This window comes from Bubalus bubalis, chromosome 2 (assembly GCF_019923935.1).
Source record: "Bubalus bubalis isolate 160015118507 breed Murrah chromosome 2, NDDB_SH_1, whole genome shotgun sequence".
In the NCBI taxonomy this organism is placed as follows: Eukaryota; Metazoa; Chordata; class Mammalia; order Artiodactyla; family Bovidae; genus Bubalus; species Bubalus bubalis.
In genome coordinates, this window is record NC_059158.1 from 181,957,359 (window position 1) to 181,984,346 (window position 26,988).

At 52.4% G+C, this 26,988-nt stretch overlaps 1 protein-coding gene across 3 annotated transcripts in view; it reads right to left on the minus strand.

The window, feature by feature from the left end:
* The window catches only part of EPHB2 (EPH receptor B2), a 226,802-nt gene that overhangs the window by 29,084 nt on the left and 170,730 nt on the right, over positions 1-26,988 (minus strand). For 2 of the 3 annotated variants that reach the window (XM_025278756.3, XM_044938132.2), the window contains exons 6-9: positions 15,156-15,280; positions 5,214-5,376; positions 2,398-2,506; positions 1,259-1,326 (exon numbers count right to left, since the gene is read on the minus strand). In XM_025278756.3, coding sequence (XP_025134541.1) covers positions 1,259-1,326; positions 2,398-2,506; positions 5,214-5,376; positions 15,156-15,280 — 465 coding nt within the window. The remainder of the gene's footprint in view (positions 1-1,258; positions 1,327-2,397; positions 2,507-5,213; positions 5,377-15,155; positions 15,281-26,988) is intronic. The other variant, XM_025278758.3, reaches the window with a different exon arrangement.

The following is a 26,988-nucleotide window of genomic DNA, read 5'->3' on the forward strand; positions in this document are numbered from 1 at the left end:
GTGGGGTGCCATTCCCTTCTCCAATGCATGAAAGTGAAAAGTGAAAGGGAAGTCGCTCAGTCGTGTCCGACTCTTCGCGACCCCATGGACTGCAGCCCACCAGGCTCCTCCATCCATGGGATTTTCCAGGCAAGAGTACTGGAGTGGGGTGCCATTGCCTTCTCCGCCCGATCCATGTGGACCTTGTTTATCCATTCTAAATGTAGTAGTTTTACCATCCCTCCCACTAGAATATAAGTTCCACCAGGGCAGGAATATGGGCTTTGTTTACTTGTGTGTCCCTAGCACCTGGAGCAGAGCCTGATGTACATAATGGGCCACAACAAATATGTGACAACTGAAGGGATGCGTGGATGATCCCCTCACTTGGGGACCATCTGAGAAGCTCTAGGGCACCCCACTGAGTACAGTTTGAGAGCCTATAGGGGACCCACTTGGAATTCCCATTTGCCAAGTGAGCCAAAGTGAGGATCCAATATCTCCTCTCCCCCATACAGATTGTTGGTTCTGCCAAGATCAGACGAAGAGGAATCTACACTCTGTTCTTCTCTCTACTTGGTGCCCCTGGGAGGAGACATCTGCTCTGGGTGTGTCTGGCACATGTGCCCTCAGCCCTGGCCGAAGGTGGCATGGGACAGTGAAGGAAATGGGGGCACGGTGTAGGGGTCGGGAAGAGGCAGCCAAGGAGTCACTGAGTGGTACAAGAATGGGCCTCCAGGCTCCCTTCTCTCCCCTCTGTGGTCAGAGCCTGGGGTCCTCATCGTCTCACTCAGATCATGTAGTGGGTTGGCCCAAAATTTCATTTCCCATACCATCTTATGGAAAAACCTGAACGAACATTTTGGCATACCTGATATTTATTCTGCCAATCTGTCTGGTGCCTGCTGTGTGCTGGGCAGCCACCTGACACCGGGGAGGTGGTGGTGACTGTCAGACACGATTTCAGGTCCCCGAGGGCCCCACTATAATGGTGGAGGGACAGGGAGACGACCATCACCATGCAGCCAGGTGGGGGCGCTGTGCATCCAGGATAGAGTGGGGATCAAGGACGGCTTCTCAGAGGGGTTTGTATATGATGAAGCCTGAGGGAGTGAGTGAGCTAGCCAGGACAAGACAGGGGAGAGTGCTCCAGGCAGAAGGAACAGCATGCTCATGAGCATGCAGCAAGGGAGGAGGAAGACAAAGGAGGCTGGAGAGGTTGCTGCGGAGCTGACAAGTGAAGGATCCCAGGGTGCCGGCCCCGCCGAGGTATACGTACTGTGGCCGCTGGTGTAGTGTTGCAGCTTATCTGTGTACTCCGAGTCAGCACGTTCAAACCCCCGTCTTCTGGAACAAGAGCAAAGGGCTGGAGCCACCTGGAGGCGCCCGGGGAGATGGGAGCCACAGCAGGTGATAGGCAGAGGGTGGGCAGGCCCTGGAAACCACCTCCTTGCCAGAGAATTCCCTGCCGGACCCTTGCCTAGCAGCCTCACCTTCCCTGGTTCCCTCTGCCCCCAGCCCTTCCCACTCCTCCAACTTCAACTCCAGGCTCACTGTTTCCCCTGTCCCCTCTCCAGCCAAGCCCCTTTCAAAGAGCAAAGGCATCTCTGGCTGTGGCCCCTGGTCCCAGAAACCCAGAGGCTTCTGTCCATCTGACCTTAAGACCTAGTCTATTCTATAGTGGGAAGCTCTTGGGACTTCCCTCGTGGTCCAGTGGTTAGAACTCTGCCCTTCCATCTGCAGGGGGCACAGGTTTGATCCCTGGTTGGGGAAATAAGATCCTGCAGGCCGTGTAGTGTGGCCAAAAATAAATAAAGTAGAAAGCTCTAAGGAAGAAGGGACAGTCTCTGCATTAAGTTCAGCAGAAGTCCAGGAACCAGTCCCACTGCTTGCCTTTGCACGTGCTGTGCCAGTCCCTTGGATGCCAGACACCTGGCCCTGTCTGTGTCCCCTCTCTTTCCAGCTACCTCAGCCAGCTGAGCTCCTCAGCTTGCTTCTGGCCCTGTTCATGGAGGGGCTTTTGCTAGAGCAGAAAGTGGGGTGATCTGTACTCCCCTTCACTGTTCCCTGGCTTCCTGCATCATGCAGTCTTTCCTGCCCACTGTTCAGAGCTGTCCCTTTGCGTCCTGCATCATGCAGTCTTTCCTGCCCACTGTTCGGAGCTGTCCCTTTGCGCTGAAGTATTAGTGTCTCGGTGAGCCACCTCCGTGGAGCGTGGACTTGTCCAGGGCAACACCTGACCAAAGGGATGGACTGCCAACTATGGCCGTTTAGGTGGTGGGAGGCCACTTGGGGGTCTCCGGGCCTCCCTGAGCCCCTCCTGCCCCCTCTGGTCATAGACCCTGTTCAGGGATGGCAGAATGGATGGGCAGCCCTCTCGGAACCCAGGCCTGGCCCTGGCAGGGGGACACCACCCACCTGTTACACACGATGGCGATGACAACCACGGCGATGAGGAAGACCAGGCCGGCCGCCGAGGAGCCAATGATGAGTGGCAGCTTCTCCTGGATGCTTGTCTGGTACTCGGCTGGAGAGGAAGCACAGCGCGCTGTTCTCAGCCTGGCTCGGGGGTCACAACCCCCTGCATCCCCACTGCCCTGGGTCTCCTGGGATCCCTAGACTCTCTGCCACTCCAGACAGAGCCTCAGGTGGAGAACTGGCTGTTACTACCTCACAAGTAACCTCGGACAAATCCATGAACTGCTCTGGCACTCAGCTTCTCATCTATAAAATGGGCATAATAATGCCTACATCTCAATGTAGATGTGAAAATCAATAAGGAGATCCAACCAGTCCATCCTAAAGGAAATCAGTCCTGAATATTCATTGGAAGGACTGATGCTGAGGCTGAAACTCCAATACTTTGGCCACCTGATGCGAAGAGCTCACTCACTGGAAAAGATCCTGATGCTGGGAAAGATTGAAGGTGGGAGAAGGGGACGACAGAGGATGAGATGGTTGGATGGCATCACCAACTCGATGGACATAAGTTTGAGTGAACTCCAGGAGTTGGTGATGGACAGGGAGGCCTGGCGTGCTGCAGTCTATGGGGTCGCAAAGAGTCGGACACAACTGAGCGACTGAACTGAACTGAATAATAATAAGCTGACACATATACAGAGGCAGGTCAAAACACAGACTCTCAAGCCAAACTCCTTGGGTTTCAGTCCCAGTGGTGCCATTTGCTGTCTGTGTGATCTCTGGTAAAGGGACTTATCTCTGTGGCTCAGTTTCCTCATTTGTAAAGTGGGGAGGATAATAGTTCCCATCATAGGATTTTTGCATAAAACACTTAGAGTGGGACTGCCCTGGTGGTCCAGTAGTTAAGAATGTGCCTGCCAATGCAGGGGACATGAATTCGATCCCTGGTGTGGGAAGACCCCTCGTGCCACGGGGCAGCTAAGCCTGTGTGCCACCACTGCGGAGCCTGCCCACGCTAGAGACGGTGCTCCGCAGCTAGAGAAGCCGCTGCAGTGAGGGGCCCACACAAAGCAATGAAGAGCAGCCACCAGCTCGCTGCAACTAGAGAAATCCCGAATGCACCAACAAAGACCCAGCCCCAAATAAATAAATACATTAAAAAAAAAGCCCACTTAGAGTAACTTGTAGCACATAGTAAGTACTCAGTACATATTAACTATTATTGTTTTTAAGAGCCTATCATGGGTAGGTATGTACCTTGTGTGATTCTCAGAACAGTTCTATGACGTACTACGTGTAATTATCCCATTTATCAGATCAGAAAACTGAGGCTCGGCAAAATCGTGACTTGCCTGTTTACGCAGTTAGACAGTGGCCAGTGCCAATATTTGAACCCAGGTCTGTTTAACCCAAGGCCATGGGCTTAAGCGAGATAATGTGTAAAATGCACTCAGCATTGGTTCCGGCTCTTGGAAACCCCTCAGTGCATTCTCAATGGCATCAAGATCTTCATTATTTAACACTTTATTTTTATTACTCCTCATTGCCTCCCAGGCAGGAGCCTGCTGAAGTCAAGGACTAGGTCATTTCTGCATCCTTAGCACAAGCACATATTTGTTGAATTAATAAGGATCTTGGGACAGTCCCCCAGTCCCCAGGTCAGTGACCCTCAACCAACATACAAGAGGACCTAGAGAGGTGAAAAACTCTGGCCATGAGGAAGGGGGATTTTACAGAGGAGCTGAGTACTAGAAGTGACGGTGGAGCTATAAGGGAGGATTTTTGTGATAAGACAAGAATTCAGGGGTCCAGGAGCCCCCTGAAATGTTTAACTCGGCACAGGCTGAGGCCTATGTCCAGGGGTTGAAGCAGATGCTAAGGAGGGACGCTGCAGTCTGCTCATAAATATTCTGCTCTGGGGTTTGGCTGGTGGGGAAAAGACCCCCAGACTCACAGCAATGACAAGTATGACCTTAACTCTACTTTGGTGAGCACTAACCATGTGAGGCCTAATGCCAACCCTGTGCTAGAACCTGTACATTTACCCTCTTCCTGACACTAGTTTCATGATGATGCTGATAATGAGTTAGCTCTTATCATCCCCATTTATAAATGGGAAAACTGAGGCTCAGAGAGGTAAGATGAATCACTCAGGACCACACAGCTAGAGCTCAATCAGCTCTGTAATTTCCATCTGTCAGGCATTAGAGCCTGCATTCTTGAACGATGCGGCTTCTGAAAGGTTACTGGAGCAGGAAGGGTGCTTAGAGAACGTGTGGTCCCAGACTTGGAGACACAAGGCACATGGGCTGCAACTTCCCGCTCTCTTGCCCAGGGAAGACATTACTAATGCATCCCAGCACTTCTCCCTGTTGAGTTCAGATGTCGCTTCAGAATGCTTCTCAATCCGACTGCGTGTCATTGGAGTGATGTATGGATAAGATACGTTTGCTCCCTCAGATGGAATATAATACGCTGATTTTTATAGATGAGAAGAAACTGGACCAGGGAATGGAAGTGGCTTGCTCAGAGTAGCTTTGCAAGTTGAGGCTGGGCTCCCAAGGGTCCTGGGAAAGGACATGATGGTAACGGAGGAGTCCATATCCTTTCTGGGCCACAGAAACAGTGCCTGCATATGTGGCTGTTCAGTTGGTATAGTGCATGAGGGTTCTCACCCAGGTTGGAGGGAGAATGACATCTAGAGGAGGGGAGGGAGCCTCTGCTAATTCGCACAAAGGCACTTTATAGACACGGCAGCCCTTGTTCTGTCTGTAGAGTCAAGGCCCTCCTCCTGCGCTCTGGCCCCTGCTTACCTTCGGTCATGGTCTGGAAATACATCTTGCCACTGTAGCGCCCGTAGCCTGCCACGGTGCGTGCCCGCACCTGGAAGACATAGATGGCGCCGGCTTTGAGGCCCTGCACAGTGACCGTGTTGGTGGGGCTTTTTATGGCTGTGGCGTTGTACTCACTCAGCTCCTGCCAAGGAACAGAGAAAACAGTTAGTGAGGCTGTGCCCAGAGTCCACCACCTCCTCCTGCCACTTGGGGGCAGGTCTGGCTACTGGACAAATTCTGTGGTTCCATAGTCTTCACTCCTTCCCTATAACAGAATGACATACCCACATCTTCAGCATATGGTTTGCAACACTTCCCACAAAAGAAGGCAGGAGGTATTTCTTTGCCTCACAGATGGCGAGTTTGCTCCTGTGACTTGGTTTGGCTGCTGGAATATGCTAGAGGACGTAATGCAAGTAGGGGCTTTACAGGCACTTGTTGATTTGACTCGGTCTCCTGGGCTTCTGCCATCTGTCATGGTGAGGCTTAACTTGGGTAACCGCTACTTCCAGAAGGGGAAACATGTGAGGAAATCCTTGACCTAACTCCTAGGCTGAAACAGCACCACCTCAGTTGACCCAAAGACAAAAACTTATGAGCAGGAAAAACAGCCACTTCTCGTTAGCTGCTGGATTGTTGGAACTGTTTGTTCTGCAGCATCATACCAATAATAGCTGACTAATACACACAGACTGAGTGGCCACTGTGTGCAGACCCTGAAGACGAGGCTGTGAGTTCTTAGAGACAGCAGGGAGAGGGTCCACCTTATTCACATCTGCATTCCCCTCTTTGCCCCATGCCTCAATGGATTAAGTGGAAGGACCCCCATTCAGCCTCAGCATATTTGAGTAAGGCAAGAATTAAGACCCAGAAAGGGGAAATGATGCTCAAGGTCACATATATCAGTTGGTGGCTGCCTTAGGAGTTAAAACCAGGTTCCTGCATGGAACCACCTCACATACGCATGCCTTTGGATACCCAGGACCTGATGTTCCCTCCTTTGAGAGATGCAGAATGCCAATTCTGATCTGAGCACTGCCCAGTGTGACCCGAGGAATCTGGGACTAGACAAAGATCTGGCTGGCGCACTGAGAATGGAGGAGTGCTTGAGTTGAGGCAGATGTTTACCAGCCTCCATGGTGCTTGTTCAGGTATCTGTCAGCTACCCAGAAAACCCTCCCCACATACCCTCTTTGCACTAGACTCTGAGTTGGGCACTAGGGGCCCCCAGTGGGTAAAGCAAAAGCCCTGGCCTCCTTGGGGAGCTCAGTTTAGTAAAGCAAATGGTGCGGAGGTCTTAACACTTGGAGGATCATGAGCCTCTTTGAGAAACTAATGAAAAGCTATGAACCTTTATGTAGAAAAATGTGTGCCTGAGTGTACATGTCAGGCATGTATATGTCTGGGTACACAGAGCCCTTGAAAACTCTCATGCAACAAATTCGGTGTGGGCAATGTTATTATAGATAATAATTGTAACTACTATCCTATTACACAATTATACAACTACACTGTAATTACAGCGTTATTATCATATAGAGGTTAAAACAACAAACTGGAGCCAGACTTTCTGGGTTCAAATCCTGACTCTGTGACTTTTGTGATCTTGGGCAAGGTTCTTAACTTCTCTCTGCCTCCTTTACTTCATCTGTATTATGGGGAAGATAATAATAATAGCTACCTCAAAGGATTGTTTAGAGAAAGAAATGAATTGATATGTATGAAAGGCTTACACGGGTGGGGTAAGCACAGTGAGCCCAAGGGCATGTGACCTGGCCTGGGTCGGGGATAGCAGATGAAGCCATGGAAAGCGTCTTGACGAGTGGGGGGAAGTGAAATGGAATCTTAATAAATACAAGTCACCCAGGCAAAGAAGGGGAGGGTGGTCCTGGAAAGGAGCAGTAGGTACAAAGGCAAGGAGGTACAAAAAAGCTTGGGATGTGGGGGCAGCAGCAGATACGAAGTCTCTTTACCCGGGCCAGGTTGCCTGCCCCCTCCTCCAGGAAGCCTCCTTGATTTCCCAGCCAGATGTGTCTCCCTCCTCTGAGCCCTGGAACACTTGCTGTTGGTACCATAGGAGGGGGTTTCTGCCATCTTCCGTTGCCCTGGGCCCAGGCTTATGTCTCTCCCTTGACAGTAAGCTCCAGAGGGAAGGGGCTGTATTTTGTTCCCCTGGACCAGGCACAGGGGCCTGCATGCAGAGTCCTTCCCCAATTCTAGACTTTCCATGACTCGGCTTTTGCTGGTCTCTCCTGCCACATCCCCAGGGTCCTCTAGGCTCCAGACATGTGTAGCTGCTTCCCCTTTCCCTGCTGGGGTTGCCAGATTTAGAAAAACAAAACAAAATAGAATGCTCAGCTAAATCTGGATTTCAGCTAAACAATGACTAATTTTTAGTAAAGCATGTCCTGTGCATTCTTTGAGGTATACTAAAACGTTAAAAGAAAATTCCTGTATTTTATTTGCCAGTCTGACCTTCCCTGGACACGCTGAGCCTTTGCAAGTGCTGTTGCCCATCTGAACTATACTTTCCTCATTTGTCCGGCAGTTCTCTTACTTATCATTCAAGACTCAACACAGTTACTACCTTGGCTGGGGAAAGTGGAAGTGAAAGTCGCTCAGTCTTGCCTGACTCTTTGCTACCCCATGGACTGTGTCCACGGAATTCTCCAGGCCAGAATACTGGAGTAGGTAGCCTTCCCTTCTCCAGGGGATCATCCCAACCCAGAGATCGAACCCAGGTCTCCCGCATCATGGGCAGATTCTTTACCAGCTGAGCCATAAGGGAAGCCCAAGAATACTGGAGTGGGTAGCCTATTTCTTCTCCAGGGGATCTTTCTGACGCAGGAATTGAACCGGGGTCTCCTGCATTGCAGGTGGATTCTTTACCAACTGAGCTATCAAGGAAACCTGGGAGCCCTCCCAAATGTCCCAGTCAGAGACTGCAGGTCCATTGTCTCCTCTCCTACCCATCGTTCTGATATAAACGTGTCTTCTCTAAAGCCTGTGGGATCTCTGGGGCAGAGAGCTTGTCTGGCTTATCTCTGGGACCCTCAGGCTGGGCACACAGTAGGAGCTCACTAACTACTGACATAATGAATGAATGAATATTAATTAAACTGTTAAGACGATTCATTTGTGAAATCTAGGGCGCAGTACCAGATTTGGCCAGTAGGTGTCGTTGTCCAACATGGGATGGGCTCAGGCTCGGAAAAGGGGCTTGGAGTCTGCATACTAGGTGGGTCCCCACTTAAGAGAGGCTAGAAGTTTTTGATTATATGAGGTAGATGGGAGGGAACTGCTAGAGGCATAGTTGCCTTGGGAAGCTGAGGCACTAACCTGAGTGGATCCCTTCTCTAAAACCAGACACAGGACCGAGCAGGGGATTGGTATGTTTGTTAGTTGCTCATTTGTGTCCGACTCTTTGCGACTCCATGGACTGTAGTCCGCCAGGTTCCTCTGTCCCTGGAATTTTCCAGGCAAGAATACTGGAGTGGGTTGCCATTTCCCCCTCCAGAGGATCTTCCCAACCTAGGGATCCATCCCGGGTCTCCTGCATTACATACAGATTCTTTACTGTCTGAGCCATGCAGGGGACTGGAAGTCATTTCAGATGCCAGTTCTTCCATTGCTTTGCATTATAATCTTGGGAGAAACCCTTCACTTCTCTGAGCCCCTGTTTTCTGTTCCGGAAAATGGAGCAATAAATGCCAATTTTTCAGGGTTGTTGTGAAGATAAAATTTGATCAGGCAGTGCTTGGCACACTGGAGATACTGTCTAGAGCCATCGATTTCCTCCCCTCTCCCCACTCTCTTTTTTCTCGCTCTTTGAAGTTCCATTATCTGAATAAAGATTAAGCAACGATGGATTATGGGAAGAAATTTAGTATGAAATTCACTAGCACTTAGTTTGAGGCCGTACACAGTAGACCAATGAGGCACGGGTACATTTATTAAGCCCTCCCAGTCTCAGCGTTCTCATCTCTAAAGTGGAATAACACCACTATATACTATACAGAGTGGCTGTGGAAGTTTAATAGGAAAAAATGGGCAAAGCTTTTAGCATAGACAAGCCTATGGTCTTCCCGGTAGTCATGTACAGATGCAAGAGTTAGATCATAAAGAATGCAGAGTGCCGAAGAATCATGCTTTTGAACTGTGGTGCTGGAGAAGACTCTTGAGAGTCACTTGGACAGAAAGGAGATCAAAACAGTCAATCCTAAAGGAAATCAACCCTGAATATTCATTGGAAGGACTGACGCTGAAGCTGAAGTTCCAATACTTTGCCCACCTGATGCAAAGAACCGACTCATTGGAAAAGACCCTGATTGCTGGGAAAGATTGAGGGCGGGAGGAGAAGAGGGTGACAGAGGATGAGACGGTTGGATGACATCACTGATTCAGCGGGCATGAACTTGGGACAGAGAAGCCTGGCATGCTGTAGTCGACGGGGTCGGAAAGAGTTGGCCACAACTTGGCAACGGAACATCCCCTAACACACAAAAGAGTGAACGGAGGCTACCGCCATCATGGTTATCATCAACATGTGATAGAATAAGCCTTCACCAATGTTCATTAAATGAATGAGTGCATGCAAAAGTGAGTGAGTGAACAAGCATCTCCATGCCGCTACTGCTCCACGTACACTCAGCAACAACCTGAGTGCAGCTTGGCCTTTCATGGTTCACCCCCTCCTCCCCCCACCTTTGCTCGCTGTCTCTGGAATATCCTTCCCTTCCACTTCTGCCAAGTAGAAGTTTCTGTTGAATAAACACATAAATTGATGTGGCCTACGCGGGCCCATCCGCCTCACAAATGAGCCTTCTTGAGCTCTTGGGGGAGCCGAGGGGAGTGTGAACTGTGTGCTTTGGGGCGGCTGCCAAAGGAGGCCACCTCCCCTGGGACGCCGGAGCCAATGGGAGCGGCCCGCCCCGGTCTGGCTAACGCCATTCGTCAGCGGCATCCAGAAGCCTTCCTGCGAAGCGGTTGTCCGCTCCGGGCTCCGGGCAGGCTGGGAAATCCCCGTGGAGCTGGGGAAAGGCCAAGCGAGAACCCGCTCCAAAAGAGCCCTTTCTGAAGAAGGCCGGGAGGAGGGGGAAGGCTGGGGGGTGGGGCCCACACGGGACGGCAGGGCTCGGTTCGGACTTCCCTACCTGGGAGGAAGAAATCGATGGCAGGCACCAGGAGGACTCTGAAGTGCTGGTGAGAGCCGGCTTACCTAGAAATAAATCCCCCGCCCCGCCCCCGCTCCCAGCAGACTGGCCGCGCCTCCCCTAGTGGGGCTGATTCGGGAAGGCAGAGGTGGTGCGGGGATGTCACAGCCCTACCTGAGGGCCCAGGGGCAGAAACCCCTCTTGATTCTCCTCCTACCCTTCTGCTGGTGTCTCCTCTGAGACGTTCATCCACAACTTTTTCTTTCTCTCCTTAAACCCTGCCATTCTCCTGGATCCTAACCTTTCACTTGCGTGTGTCCTCTGCACACTTGGCTGCACACTTGTCTGTCCTTGACTTCACCTCCCTACCCCTGGCAAAGAATTCTCCTGCCAATGCAGGAGACGCAAGAGATGCGGGTTCAACCCCTGGGTCGGGAAGATCCCTGGAGGAGGAAATGGCAGCCCATTCCAGTATTCTTGCCTGGAGAATCCCATGGACAGAGGAGCCTGGCGGGCTACAGTCCATGGAGTCGTAAAGGGTCAGACACGACTGAGCAACTAAGCACATATACCCCTGGCAAGTACCGAACCTATACCTGCAAATCACAAAACCTGCATCTGTCCCGAGGAAGAGGCACCACCGTCCACCAGGAGTCCTCCTTCACGCTTCCCTGGTCCTCTGAGCTCCGAAATACTGGTTGAATTGGTCAGCTCCTCATACCTCTGCTGCCAACCCTCCAACTCCACACCACGATCATCTCCCACTTGGTATCCCATGAGAGCCCTGTGCTGGGTCTACCTGTGTCCCTGGGAACCCCTTGCAGTCTATTCTCCATGTGGCAAGTTATAGGAATCTTTAAAGCAATATGAATCAGATCACATCATTCCAAAATCTCCTGATGGCTTCCTATCAGACTCTATCAAATTGAATCCAGACCCTAAAGGCCTGGAAGACCCACCACAACCCAACCCGCCTCCCTCCCCAAGCTCCTCCCCTCCTGATCTCTCCCTTGTTCCCGTGACTCTTCACTCTCTTCTTTGTTCGCTGAATGCTGCTAGCACATTCCTGCCCTGGGGCCTTTGCACAGGCTGTTCTTGCTGCCCAGAAAAACCCCACCCTCATCACTTGTCTGGTGAACTCCTAGCATCTTTCAAGCTTCTGCTCAACTGTCACTTAAATGAAGACTTCCTCTCATCCACACCAGAATTATGGGTATTTCCTTGGTGTCCCCCCGAAAACTTTGCTGGCTTTTCTATGGCTTGTATCACATTTTGTCTAATGGCTGTGTCTGCACCTGTCTTTCCCCCTGGACTGTGAAGTCTTCCATCTCCAGTCACATCCACAACTCAGTTAGAATTGGACATGGAACAACAGACTGGTTCCAAGTAGGAAAAGGAGTACATCAAGGCTGTATATTGTCACCCTGCTTATTTAACTTATATGCAGAGTACATCATGAGAAATGCTGGGCTGGATGAAGCACAAGCTGGAATCAAGATTGCCGGGAGAAATATCAATAACAGATATGCAGATAACACCACCCTCATGGCAGAAAGTGAAGAAGAACTAAAGAGCCTCTTGATGAAAGTAAAAGAGAGTGAAAAAGTTGGCTTAAAACTCAACATTCAGAAAACTAAGATCATGGCATCCAGTCCCATCACTTCATGGCGAATAGATGGGGAAACAGTGGAAACAGCAGCTGACTTTATTTTTTTGGGCTCCAAAATCACTGCTGATGGTGACTGCAGCCATGAAATTAAAAGATGCTTGGAAGGAAAGTTATGACCAACCGAGATAGCATGTTAAAAAGCAGAGACATTATTTTGCCAATAAAGGTCTGTCTAGTCAAGGCTATGGTTTTTCCCGTAGTCATGTATGGATGTGAGAGTCGGACTGTGAAGGAGGCTGAGTGCTGAAGAATTGATGCTTTTGAACTGTGGTGTTACAGAAGACTCTTGAGAGTCCTTTGGACTGATCCAACCAGTTAATCCTAAAGGAGATCAATCCTGGGTGTTCACTGGAAGGACTGATGCTGAAGCTGAAACTCCAATACTTTGGCCACCTGATACGAAGAACTGACTCACTGGAAAAGACCCTGATGCTGGGAAAGATTGAAGGCAGGAGGAGAAGGGGACGACAGAGGATGAGATGGTTGGATGGCATCACTGACTCAGTGGGCATGAGTTTGGGTAAACTCCAGGAGTTGGCGATGTACAGGGAGGCCTGGCGTGCTGCGGTCCATGGGGGTGCAAAGAGTTGGACATGACTGAACCACTGAACTGAACTGAACTGTGAAGTCTTCAGGTCTCCAGGCAAGCTTGGTTACTCTGAGTGAACCCGGCATCCAGCTCAGGGCCCAGTCCAAAGCTGATGACAGTGAATGCTGAGTGAACCAACGTCTGTCTCCCCATTGGCAGAGCCAAGCTGCCTCTTTCTGCACCCAGGCCCTGGGAGGAGGGGCTGACAGCTGTACCTCAGGTCTGCCCCGCTCTCATCACTTGTGCCTAGAATTCTCCATCAGAGTCTGGTCCTATCCACTTCTTAACAGTCATCCTAGAACAACTCTGGGAGAAAACTGGGAGGCAGGAGGGCCAGGTGAATAGTAAGAGCAGAGCGTTAAATCCTTGCTCCGCCACATAGCAGCTGGGTGCTCTTGGACAGGTCACACAACTCCTTGCCTCAGTTTTCCCTCCTGTCTAATGGGATGAATCGCACTGCTGCGAGGAGGAATGGGGTTACCAGAGGTGGTATGCTCAGCACATAGTGAGTGCGCAGGGAAGGTGAGCAGGTGATAACTGCGGCGGCTGCAGGGCCTGCTGGTCCTGCCACCCCTGGTAGGGGCCGGGGGATGCCTGGGCAGCAGCAGAAAGTAGGGCAGAGCTGCCTCGGGTTCATACCTCCGTCAGCCTCCCCAGCCCCTCCCGTCTCGGTAGGAAATGGGTCGTAGGCAGGACCTGCACTGGGATTTCTCATTTCCGCTCCCATCTTTGGGGACAAACACTTTCAGTTTCATTTAATCATAAAGCTTCTTAATTAGTTTTTTTTTTTGTTTTTTTTTTAAATTCTGGGCTGTTAAGCTAACTCTGCCAGAGGGGGTGGGAAGGCTGGCTTGTGCAAAGCCAGGGGCTTCCTCGGCCTGAGAGCAGTTGGTCCAGCCACCCTGGGAGCTGGGTGCCCAGCTCCTTCAAGCCTCTCCATGGTCCAGCGAGGGAGAAGCTGATTGCCTCCCGTCATCTGGGCTCAGGCCATCCAGTAACACCTGGAGTGCCTACTGTGTGCCAGGAGGGGAACATGGCAGAGACAAGGCAAGGACTCCACCCTCCACCAAGACTGCAGGAAGGAATTCACTCACTTGTTCATTTGCCCAACACTTATCAAGTGTCTCCTTGGAGGCAGCCCCAGGGCCCCGGGAGAATGCGGTGAACGGGACAGTTGTGGTCCCTGGTCTCTTGGAATGCAGTGCTGAGAGGAGGGGATGAGCAAGGCAATGATCACAAGCCAGCTGGGTGAGGTTGGACAGATGTTTGCTGAACCTCCGAGACTCACCAGAGTTCAGCTGAGCCAGGAGTTAACAGAGTGGAAGGGCTGGGCAGGGCCTCAGAAGGCGGGGCTCCAGCCTGGCTGGCTGAAACTGCCTCCATCTCTCTTCCTTTCAGTCAGGGAAAGCCTTTCCATCCTTTTCTATTTCCCAGTGGGCTTACTCTTAACTAGTGTACTTCCTATAGTCATTTACACCTTAGTCTGAATGAGGGCCCGGTGACCCCTTTCTCAGGAGTCGTCTCTGTGGCTCCCTGGGACGGCCTCAGGGGGCAGATAAGAAAGCCATCAGTCAAGAGTTCCCTGGGCCTCTGATGTTCAGCTGCCCTCTCCCCCGCCGCCTCTGTACTGGGCAGCCTCCACATTCAGATATGCTGAGCTCACCTGGTCTTATATAGCCCTTGCTCACCAAGAGGCAGGCAGGGCAGGAAAGGGAGGAAGGGAAAGCATACTCAGTACTCATCTCTGCTGAGGGCCAGACCGTGCTGGGCACCACACCTGCCTTTTCTCCTTCACCTGCACAGCGACCCCCTACCTGAGAAAGGTGGTCTCATTTGTATTTGACACGAGAGGGGACTGAGGCTCAGAGAAAGATGCCTGCACAAGGTCACACACAGCTGCTTAGGGATGGAGCTGCGGTTTGAACCTACAGTTCCTCATTCCTTGTCCAGAGCTCTTTCTTCGACACCATTGGCTTCCAACCCTGAGTCCCTAAGGGAGTCGTGGGGGTCTGATTTAAAAGCTCAGGGAGAGATCCCTGTTCCCCCTACAAAGGGCACGCAGGCAAATGCACACAGGTGTGTTAGCTGGAATCAGAGCTGCGTGGGCAGAAGGTTCCGTCCTCTCCCCCTGTATGGAAGCTCTCTTGAGCAGTTCCAAACCTCTGCTTCAGGATGGATACACAACTAATTGGAACTTCAGAAATGCAGCTTTTGGGAAAACCAGTTTTCAGAATATCAGGCCCTTCAGGGTCCAGATGAAAGGGGTCTCAGTGGGGAAAGGGCCGTGACCACTGCATTTAACTGATTGTGCCCTGATGCCCAAGACCAGAAAAGCAAGACTCAGAGAAGTCAAGGCACCCGCCTGAGGTCTCACAGCCAGGGAGGAGCGGAGCTGAGGCCAGGGCTCTTTCTGCTTCACTGGCCTGCCTCGTCTGGCTGGATGGTAGAAGCCCAGAGACCAGCCTGCATGAGGTGGGCGGGGTGGGGGCAGCACCCAGGAACACAGGTACCTTCTCATAGTACTGCAGCTCATAATCCAGGATGACGCCATTGGGCTGGTCGGGCTGGGACCACGAGAGGGTGATGCTGTCCACGGTGCGGCTCACCTGGTGCATGATGGACACGGCCGAAGGAGCTGAAAGAGAGGTCAGAAGTCAGGGGTCGGGGCAGGCATGAGAAGGTGCAGCTTCTGACCCAACCTCAAAGGTGCCCAGACAATAGACAGCTGTGGGACCAGAGAGGGAAAGGCATCCAGCCTAAGTCACACAGCCAATCTGCAGGAGATAACAGTACAGGGCCACAGGTGCTGCCCTCACGGGGCACCTTTAGGTTACAGACGCCGGCAGCTCCAGCCACACCTGTGGATGCTCAGCCACATCAGCTCAAGACAGAGGCGTCCTTCTCTGATCTGGCTCCAAGTGGGTTGGACTAAATGTCATTCATTCTCTCTCGAAGCTCACAGTCTATGGAGTCCCTAGACATGGTGATGGGGCTCCGGAACAGGGAAGCAGAGAAGGTGGGAGATTCACTCATTCCTTCAACAAATTTGCATCGAGTGCCTCCTGGGTGGCGGGATATATCGAGGAATAAAACTGACCACCAAAAATAAGTATATGAAAATAAATTCATTCACGTCAATGTGTGGCAAAAACCACCAGAGTATTGTAAAGTAATTAGCCTCCAATGAAAAGAAATAAATTAATTTTAAAAACAAAAAAGTTAAAACCAACCAATCAATCAATTCATAGCTACTCTGGAAAAGTTTGGTGGTTCCTTAAAAAGTTAAACATAGAATTACCCTATGATCCAGCTATTCCAGTCTTAATCACATACCCCAAAGAACTGAAAGCGAATATTTGTATATAAATGTTTACAGTAGTACTATTCACAACAGCCAAAAGGTGTGCTGTGCTCAGTCTATCAACAGAGGAATGAATAAACAAGTTGTGGCGTTCACATAGAACAGAACATTACTTAAGCATAAAGGAGAATGAAGCACTGTCATATGCTATGATGAAGATGAACCTCAAATCTGTGCTAAGGGCAGATGTCGATTGTATGGAGTAGATAAGGTGACAGACAGTAAGTAGATTGTGGTTGCCAAGGGTTGGTGAGGGGGCATGGGCAGTGCTGGGCATGGGGTCTTCTTCTGGGGTGATGAGAATGTTTTGGCACTAGGTAGAGGTGCTCGGAGAAGGCAATGGCACCCCACTCCAGCACTCTTGCCTGGAAAATCCCATGGACGGAGGAGCCTGGTAAGCTGCAGTCCGTGGGGTCGCTAGGACACTTTTCACTTTCATGCATTGGAGAAGGAAATGGCAACCCACTCCAGCGTTCTTGCCTGGAGAATCCCAGGGACGGGGGAGCCTGGTGGGCTGCCGTCTATGGGGTCGCACAGAGTCGGACACGACTGAAGCGACTCAGCAGCAGCAGCAGCAGCAGCAGCAGAGGTGCTAAGCGCCCGCATTGTGACTGTACCGCGATGTCACCGAGCCGTGCACGTCAACATGTTAATTGCACGTTACGGGAACTTCACCCATCCCTCCCTGCAGCGCTGCCAGTGCCCGCACGGAGGGAGCTTAGATCAAGGAGACAAGAAGTCACAGGAGGTTGTGTTTGGCGCTAGAAGGACCCTTAGAAATAATTTAGTCCCATTCCTTCATTTTACAGATGTGGAAACTGAGGTCTGGAGAGGGCTGTAAGCTGCCCTGGGGTCACAGTGAAGTCAAGCTCGCAGCCCTTTCCTTGATTCCTTCTCTCACAGAGCATGCCCCCCACCTGTGCTTGTTGCCTTCTTCTTAAATGGAATGAACCTGCACAAAACGCCTACGTCGTGATGGCCATGGCCCTGGACCCTTCACACACGTGTGTCCTGAGCTGACTGTCGGCGAGGGGGCTGTATTAGCCCCACCAACAGGTGCAGCTCCCGAAGCTCAGAGCCACACAAGGCTTCCTGAGGTCACACAGCCCGTCTGTGGGGGAGCTGGGGTCTGAGCCCAGGCCTGCTGCTCCCAGAGCAGGGTTCATCCAGGAGTCCTGGCCTGGTTCTTCCCTATGGTGTGGCTGGAGTGGGGAGCCCCCTTGGCTCTCTGGGCCTGAGGTTTTCATGGTCCCAGGAGGGGCTGAGGACTTGCCAGGGGTTGGGGAGCACCTCCTGTAGTCTCTCTTGGCTCCTGGGCGGGTCCATGACAAGCGGATGCCATCTCCACCATCTTGGCAATTCCTACAGGAGGCTGAGGCTGACTCTTCTCCCACCCAAATCCTGCTTTGCAGGGTGGCCACAATGACAGGAGCATGGACCAGGGAGGGGTAGGGGCTCCTGGAGGATGAGCATCGCCTGTTTCCTGCCCTGTCTCTGCCCTTTTGTCCCCCAGGTGGAGGGAACAGTTTCTGAGTCAGAAGACTCAGGGCCTGCTCTCTGGCCGGCTGCTAACTGACTGCCCTATGAGCTGCAGGCTATTAACATCCCCAGTTTATAGATGGAGAAACTGAGGCTTGGAGCTATTCAGTGATCTGCTCATGCATGGCTCATGCAGCCAGGCAGTGGAGGGCTGACTCTTGAAACTGGTGGCTCAGGCTCCTCACCAGCACAGCTCCGGTTACCGTGAGATCAGCCTGGTTCCAACCAGGCTGGGGCAACCTTGGCAGGCGGCCCTCCTCTCTGGATCTGGTTCCTTCTCTGCAGCGTGGGCACAGCTGGAAGATCCCAGAGAGCTTGCAGCTCAAATGCTCCCTGCCTGTCCTTCCTGGTTGACCCTGGTCCTGGAGTTGCATCAGCCCAGGAGGGGCCAGCGTGGGCCCGAGCAGGTCCAGGCTTCCCTCCAGCACCTCAAGGAGCTGCGAAAAATGGGCCCGAGACATGCTAGAAGGGGTGGCACCACTCACGGGACTTGGACCCTGGCCCAGGTGTCCCTGTAGTCCTCTGTTCTTTCTGCATCCGCCCTACCCCCCAGGGAGGGCCATCTGTCCCTCAGCTCAGCTTCTTGTCCCGCCAGGGGGCAGCAGTCCTCTTGGGAAGATTAGAGACCTGGCTCCCTGCAAGGAGATCCAACCTGTCAATCCTAAAGGAAATCAGTCTTGAATATTCATTGGAAGGACTGGTGCTGAAGCTGAAACTCCAGTACTTTGGCCACCTGATGCGAAGAGCTGACTCACTGGAAAAGACCCTGATGCTGGGAAACATTGAAGGTGGGAGGAGAAGGGGATGACAGAGGATGAGATGGTTGGATGGCATTACGACGCGATGGACATGAGTTTGAGCCAGCTCCGGGAGTTGGTGATGGACAGGGAGGCCTGGCGTGCTGCAGTCCATGGGGTCGCAAAGAGTTGGACACGACTGAGCGACTGAACTGAACTCCCTAAAGTTTCCTCCTTAGTCAAAAAGGAGACTCTGTCTTCCTTGTTCCTGCCTCACTAACCAGTGTTTATTAAGCACCTGGCAACCCACTCCAGTGTTCTTGCCTGGAGAATCCCAGGGACGGCGGAGCCTGGTGGGCTGCTGTCTATGGGGTCGCACAGAGTCGGACAGGACTGAAGTGATTTAGCAGCAGCAAGCTGGGCGCTGTGTTAAGCCCTTGACATTCACGAACCCATTTAATCCTCACAGCTACCTGTGAAGCAGATCTTCTTCAGCCCATTTAGCAGATGGGAAAACTGAGAATCACAGTAAAGTGACTTGCCTGAAGCTACATAGATAGTAAGCGGCCAGACAAAGCAACATACAGTCATGCTCCATGAAGTTACTTGAAGGGTTTTCAGGGCTGTGTGCATGGGTATAATCATAACAAGGATAAAGCCGCTGACCTAACTCTTTCTGAGAGCTCATTCTGTGCCACGCCCTATTCCAGGCACTCAACACCTATTAACACAGGCCTGGAAAATCCCATGGACGGAGGAGCCTGGTGCGCTGCAGTCCCTGGGATTGCAGAGTCAGACACGACTGAGCGATTTCACTTTCCCTTTTTACTTTCATGCATTGGAGAAGGAAATGGCAACCCACTCCAGTGTTATTGCCTGGAGAATCCCAGGGATGGCGGGGCCTGGTGGGCTGCCGTCTACGGGGTCGCAGAGTCGGACATGACTGAAGCGACTTAGCAGCAGCAGCAGTAGCAGCAGAGACTTCCCTGGTGGTCCAGTGGTCAAGACTCTGTGCTCCCAAGGTAGGGGACATGGATTCAATTCCTGGTTGGGGAACTAAGATCCCACATGACAAAACAAACAACTCCCTCCCACCCCCTAAAGAACCAGACACAAGTGTAACACAGAATTCTTACAACTGCCCCATGAGCTGGGGGCTATTAACATCCCTAGTTTACAGATGGAGAAACTGAGGCTTGGAGCTTTTTGGTAACCTGCTCAAGGCTCATGCAGCCAGGCAGTGGTGGACTAGCCCTTGAACTAGCCTTCAGGCTCTTCACCAGTGCGCCTCTGGTTACCATGAGATCAGCTTGATTCCAAGCAAATGCTCACGGGAAATTAACAAGGAAATTGATGGACCCCTGGGGAGGTGGGTGTGATCAGAGCTCTCAGTGTCTGGGTTTCCTCATCTGCAAAGTGAGCCTAATGGTTACATGTTTGGGGGCTGTTATGAGGAGGAATGAGTGGAAACACTTCAGGTGCTCAGCGTGGTGCCCGGCACATGGTCAGCACTGTGAGTGTTTGGGGGTGTCACTGGGCACTGGCCACTGAGCAGCTGACCTGCATGTTGTTCGAGCCTCTCAATAACAGTGCGGGATGAGGGTTAATAGCTGCAATTTGCAGAAGAGGAAACTGAGGCAGGAGACGTGGGTTCGATCCCTGGGTTGGGAAGATTCCCTGGAGAAGTAAATGGCAACCCACTCCAGAATTCTTGCCTGGAGAATCCCATGGACAGAGGATCCTGGCAAGCTACAATCCATGGGGTTGCAAAGAGTCACACATGACTGAGCGCGTGCGTACACACACACAGGCTCAGAAAGGCACGATGACTTCAAGGTCACACAGCTAGTGAGGTGCTGAGCTGTGTCTGGAGACTTGTTCCCAAGACTGCCCTCTCATTTGCCCAGGCCAGAGTCTTCTGGGGCCTGCAGGCTTGGAGAATCCAGATGCAGTGGGACAAAGAGTTTCAGGCCAGGCAGAGGGACGGGACTGCAGAGGCAGGTGGGGGCCAGACCTCCAGACTTAGGAGTGGCTTTATCCCCAAGGCACTGGGAAGCCATAGGACTGCAGCAGGGAGCAACACATACAAAAAGGCAGGCCCACAGCTAACGCCTGACACTGCCTTATTCACTCCACGCCAGGCACTTTGGCAAATGCTTTACATCAGTTAACTCATTCAACATTCACAGCAACCCAATAAGGCCGGTATTATTGCTATCCCCATTTCACAGATGAGGAAGCGGAGGCACTGAGGTATGAGGTAAACTGGCCCAAAGTTACCAAGCCGTGGAGCTGGGATGTGAACCCAGGCCCACGCACGTCCAACATCTCCTGCCCTCTCTGCTGGCTGCGGCTGAGGCAGGCTGACCACAGAGGTCTGGAGGCCAGGGGGTCTCAGCGGGCCTCTGAGGACAGCATGGCCCACTGCCCACCCGGCCGCCCTGGCTCTGGGCGCTCAGCTGTTAGTGGAGGCAGGTCGCCCACGGCCAGGGGGGTCTGGGTTTGGTGGGCTTAGCTGGTAGGCTTGGGTTACAGGCAGCGAACCCGGGCTCTGATCCCATAAGCCCAGTCACCCTGGGTGTGGCAGGGAGGAGGCATTCGCCGGGAAGACGATCAAGGCGGGCCAGCGAGGGCTGGCCTTTCTCCTGGAATCTGGGGGATTAACGGTGGAGAAAAGGGAACAGCTGGACGATTCCCCGTCCCTCCTGGCTGCCCGCCGCCCACCCTGAGGTGTCAGGTTGCCCTGTGAGTCGCTCTTTAGGGAATTCTGGTATTTTCAATTACCAGCCGGGCACACCGGCAGGAGGATGGGGTCAGGGGCGCCCCGTGACCCCTGCAAGAAGATGGAGCCCCAGGGAGCAAGCACAAAAGAGGCTTGCAGGGGTCGAGAGGGGACGGGGGAGGCCGGCCAGGCAGGGCCTTGCTCAGTGGGAGCAGGTGGTCAGGGGCCCCGCTGCCCCCAGCGAGCCCTGGGGGAAGCTTCCAGTCTCTTCCTCAGCCGAAACCTGGAGAAGGAGCCTTTCCTTCCGCGAGCCTCTTTCTCCCCCAGGGCATGAAGGAATAGGAGGAGGGGGTTTCTGGGGTCTTCTGGGACTAGCGTCCTTTGACAGGCAGGAGGTCAGGAGGCCTGGGAGAGGGTGTGGGTTTGGGTCTCATTCAGTGCTGAGCTCTAAGGAAGGAGACCCCTACTTGGCCTTTGCCCTTTCACCAGAAGACCCCATGAGCTTAGAGGGGCGGGGGAAGAGTCGCTGGCACTGGGGGGTCAGAGACGCCACCCCAAACCCCAGACTCTCAGACCCCACTGCCTCCCTGATATCTTCACACGCCCTCCGAGGATTCCACCGGGAATAAAACCCACGGGCTCCCAAGCGCCACCCACGCTGGCTGCCTCTCTGTCCCTGATCACACTGAGGTCATTCTTGCCTCGGGGCCTTGGCCTCACAGTGTTTCTGCCCGGAAACCTCCTCCCCCAGCTCTTCCATGACCAGCGCCTCCTAGTCATTCAGGTCTCAGCTAAACCATCACTTTCTCAGAGCAGCCCTGCCTGACCATCAGCCCGGCCTCAGTCACCGACCAGGCCACATGCTCTTTTCTTTATAGCGTGAACACCATCTTCTCTGCAGACGGGGGCCCAGTGGCTCTTATTCAGTCTATCCCTAGTGCGTGGAACAGTATGTAGCTCAGAGCAGGCACTCGGTCAATACTTGGTGGAGGAAGAAAGGAAGGAAGAGGAGAGGAGGAAGGATGGGGAGGCTGGCTCTCATTTTTTAGCCCTTCAGCAGCCTGGGTGAGTCCACTGACCTTGGGGTACAAGGTCAGCATCCAGGAGAAGGCAATATGGCTTGTGTGAGGCATGCGTGCTTAGTGGCTCAGTCGTGTCCGACTCTTTGCGACCCTATGGACTGTATCCTGCCGGCTCCTCTGTCCATAGGATTCTCCAGGCAAGGATACTGGAGCGGGTTCCCATGCCCTCCTCCAGGGGATCTTCCCGACCCAGGGATCGAATCTGCATCTCTTAGTCTCCTGCATTGGCAGGTGGGTTCTTTACCACTAGCGCTGCCAGGAAGCCCTTTTCACATAATAGCTATTGTGTTTTGGAACTGGTAATCTGAGGGACATATTTTGGAGGGGAAAAAAAGTTGGTCCAGGAGATACTGTTATTCTTTTTCTTAAAGCTGAGAAAAACCTCCTGTCTGGGGCGGCAGCTGGCAGTTCACCTGCTCATTCACTCTTCCCTTGACTCACTGTCGATTTAGCTGTATCCACCTGGTGCCACACAATCAGACAGAGCCCATTTTACAGATGAGGAAAGAGAGACTCAGATCAATGTCTCCTGCCTGGTGTGTCTCAGCTCCCAAGCAGTGGGGCTGGGATCAGGACCCAGGTCTGTCTGACTTGGAAACCCAGGTTGTTTTTTCCTCCTGGTTGTCTGGCCCTCTCCACAAGTGTGATCTGAGCAGGCTGAGGTCCAGCTCTGGGCTTCATGTTGTGGAAACATCCAATGGTCCACCCCTAGTGGGCTGCTCAAGCACCCTGATCTCATCTGAGGCCACTCAGTGGGAACCGGTCCCATGCCAGCATCTGGACTAGCAAGGTGGGAAGAGCCTGGACCTCGAATCAGGGGACCTAACTCAGCCTGCTGTGGGGACAGTGGCAAGGATGCTGGCAAAGTTAATAAAGATCTGTATCTAACGTGTTTAGCATAGGACATGGCCCAGAGTAAAGGATCGGGGGACATCAGCCATGTGTCACTGTCTGGGCCGCTCAGACTCTCAAACAGCACTGTGAGTAGCTGAGTGCTTAGCAAAGGATCGTGAACAGTGGTGGCGATGATGGAAGAGGGGAGAAGGAGCAACAGCCAGGGTTCAGGTCCCATCGCTTATGCTCAGCTGACACTATTACTTCAGCTACCCCTTTCTCTGAGCCCTGGTATCTCACCTGTAAAATGGGTTGTGGCAGACAGTATCCACTGCCTACCAAATATCCATTCTTCCTTTCTCAAATTAACAGAATCCTGGTTCTTCACTGGGCACATTCTTCCTTAATAAAAGCTTACACTTTCTCAAGCTTTTCGGCAGCTAGAAGTGGCCATGTAACAATGTGCTTGCCAATGAGCGATAAGCTAAAGTGTGGGACTTCTAGAGAGTCTCTTTAAAAAGAAGGGGCCCTACCCTTGTCACTTTTCTTCTTCCATCTTGCTGCCTGGCATATGGATGTGAGAGCTGGAGCTCTTGCAGCCATTTTGGGCTACAAGGACAAGAACCTGTGTGCTGAGGAGTCTGACTCTCTAATGATTCCACCCAGTTGCCCTAACTCCTATTTTCTGACCTCCTTTACACATAAGAAAAATAAATCTCCATTTGGTCTAAGCTACTATGTAGACTGGTTGTATTAATTGCCTCTCTGTATCTACAACCTTTGTCCTAGAATTTATATAATCCCCCTCTGGCAACGGCTTTGGGCTTGGCTGTGCGACTTGTTCTGGCCAGTGGAATTTAAGTAAATATAATATAAGCAGAGGCTTGAAAAAGCCCTCCCATGTATCTGATGGCCGTGAGAACAGACCCAGGCTGACCTGTTAGAGGCTGAGACATGTGGGGCAGACTTGTTGCCCCAGCGGTCCTCGCCAGGACCATTCTTGACTAGCTCACAGTGCTCCACCCCAAACATGCAATAGAGCCCTGACAAAATCCAAAGAACTGCTGAGATACCCGGAGTAGCTGGAGCACGAACATATGAAAGCTCCCCGCCGAGACCCATCCAGCCAGGGGACTCAGGAGCTAGATAAGTGCTTCTTGCCTTTATGGTTGATTGTTAAACAGCCTTACTGTGGCAGCAGCTATCTATTCTTTTTCTTGCTCTCATAGGCAGCCAAACCAATCTTAGCCGAGAGTCTGGGCGGGCAAGGCCTCCCCCTGCAGAACGCTTGAGAGGATGAAAGAGGTTGATGCGTGCAGAGGGCTCGGCCCGGGGAGGGAAGTGCCCTCTCCCTCTCTCTTCCTTTCCCCAGGCATGGGCCTCGCTGGGGGTTCTCTTGTCCTGTCTCTTTCTGATCCTCTCCACCCCTAGAGAGAGAAGTAGGTGAGCACTTGCTCATGCCAGTTCTGGAGACCAGCCACTCTGTGCCCGCTCTGCAGGAGGGTGAAAGGATCAGAGGCGAACACGGCTGGTAGAAAGGGCTTCGAAAAGTTGAAAGTTTTTCCCTGAGAAAGCCGCATGGAGTGATGTCACGGACAGAGGTTGTGACACCCGGCCAGGGGGTGGGAGACCAGCTCTGCCAAGGACCTGCTGCTCTATGGTCTTGGGCAGGCACTTAGGAAGCTCCCAGGGCCTCAGTTTTCCTCCCTATAAAAGGAGGTGTTTGCACTGGATGGATACTAATGTGTTTTTTAATTTGATCTGTTACCTCCTGGGCATGATAGGCAGGATCACAGCTCCCGAAGATGTCTGCGACCTAATCCCAGAATCAGTGAATCCGTTATCTTACACGGCAAAAGACACTTTGCAGATGTGATTAAGGTTATGGCCCTTGAGATGGGAGATTATCCTGGATCATCCAGGTAGACCCAGTCTAATCACTTGAGTCCTTAAAAGAGGAGGGAATCTTTCCCAGATGAGAGTCAGGCCAGACAGTGAGAGTTTGAGGAAGACTTGACGCCCTGTTGCTGCTTCTGAGATGAGGCGGGGGGTAGGGTGGGGTGGGGTGGGGTCTCTGCAAGGACCAGAGTGAGTCCCCTGGGAGCTAGGGAATCTCCTAGATGACAGTCAGCAAGGAAACAGAGATGTCTCTGCTACAAACACAGGGAGCTGAATTCTGCTAACACCCGAATGAGTGAAGCCACCAGCAAGCAACACAGCCCTGTGAACGCTTGAGTTTAGCCTGATGAGATTCCGGCTAGATTTCTGACCAGTAAGATAAGAACTACGTCTCTTTCTCCGTTGCTAAGTTCGTGGCATCTTGTTGCAGCAGCAATGGGAACCTAACTCCTTCTGATTTCATTTGAAGCCGAGCTATCACGTACTGCGCCCAGGGCTTCCACCACATTATTACTAACCTGGCGCCCATCTCGGAAAGGTGGGGTGATGAAAACATGCCCATTTGGAAGGCAAAGACTCTGAGGCTCAAGGAAGTAAGGGTCCCTAGACAGCCTGATCCCATAGCTTGGAAAGGGGGCGTGCTAGGTGAGGATGGAGTTTGTCAAGCCCAGCACTGATGCCTTTCCCCAGCTCCCCCCCTCATGACTCCCTAGGGCATGACAATGGGGGAATCTTCCTAATGGGTCATTCAGTATGGGTGGCCCCAAAGGCTGCACTGGCTTGGCCAAGCTGTGGTGTGGCAGCTCGAGGCACACGGCTTGCCCCACCTCTGCAGAAGGTTTGGCTCCAGTTTCAACACTGAGCCTTGAGTATGCAGTGATGTCATTATTCAGGTTCTGCCAGTGACTTGAGTGGTGGGCAAGTCATTTAACTCTTATCTTTCCTTATCTGTAAGATAAAAGAATAACAGGATCCACTGAGGTTGGGGAGATTCATCAACCAGGGCTTAGTATCTGGCAAATAAGAAACACTTGCCAGGTGTGACCCATTATAATGATTAGAGTGAATATAGGGTGCTTTGTGTGTGTGTGTGATTTTTTTTTGGCCATGGGATCTCAGTTCCTTGACCAGGGATCGAACCCACGTCTCCTGCATTGAAAGTGTGGCGTCCCAACCACCGGGCCACCAGGGAAGTCCTGATCCCTGCTTTTTGAGTGCTGACCCTCCCAGGCAGCCTCTGAGGCACCTTGAGAGCCTGAGCTCACAGCACCCCACAGGAGAGGGTGGTGACATCCAGGAGGAAGATGTGATCGGATGCCGGCGAAGTGACTTGTCTGGGCCTATGGGCCGGTGAGCAGCTAGGCTTGATTCAAAATCAGGTTTGTTTGGCTGATTGCAAAGCCCAGACCCTTCTCTTCACCCCCGGGGCCAGGCAGAGATGCAGCCTGTCGGGGCTTGCTTGGGGTGACAGTGAGCCCGCTGCAGCCTGGAGGGCCTCCGGGAGTACTGAGGCAGCCTAGACACCAGCCCCACGTGGCTGCATGCACCTAGGTCTGTATGGCTGTCTCCGCCCTGTCATCTGGATCTCGACTCACATGCCACTTCCTGGGAGAGGCTCTCCTCCGATCCTCTGATGCCCTCACCAAGGCTCCCCCTCCCTCTCCCCCTCTTTCCCTGTATTGTCTTGTATTTTTGTGTTGAGAACCATGGACTCTGCACAGCCAGAGTGAACCCTGCGTCCTCCTCTGTCCCAGCTGAGTGGGCCCAGGCACGTGCCTCACCCAATGCTGTTTCCTAAACCTTCAAGTGGGGATATGCAGCCAAGCCTAGTCTCCTACCTCTGGGCCCCCCACTCCCCACCAAGAGGACTTGTGAGCACAGGCAGAAAGGTGTTCTGGAATGGCCGAGTGTGGTTCGAAGTCAGTGTGATGGCTTTATGAAGTCAGAAGACAGCTCTGGCCCCCGTGAATGCCAAGGGAGTGCAAGCCAGGCCCAATCACTTGCCCCAAAGAAATACTTTTTCCTTTTAAGGCCATGAACTAGCTATTTATATATTGAATTTTAGGGTCTGATTAAAACCGAGCACTGAATGCATTTGTCTGGAAATCCAGTCTCCGGCCTTATTTTCCAGCATCATCGGAATTCTCCACGCCTCTCCACGCTTTTCTA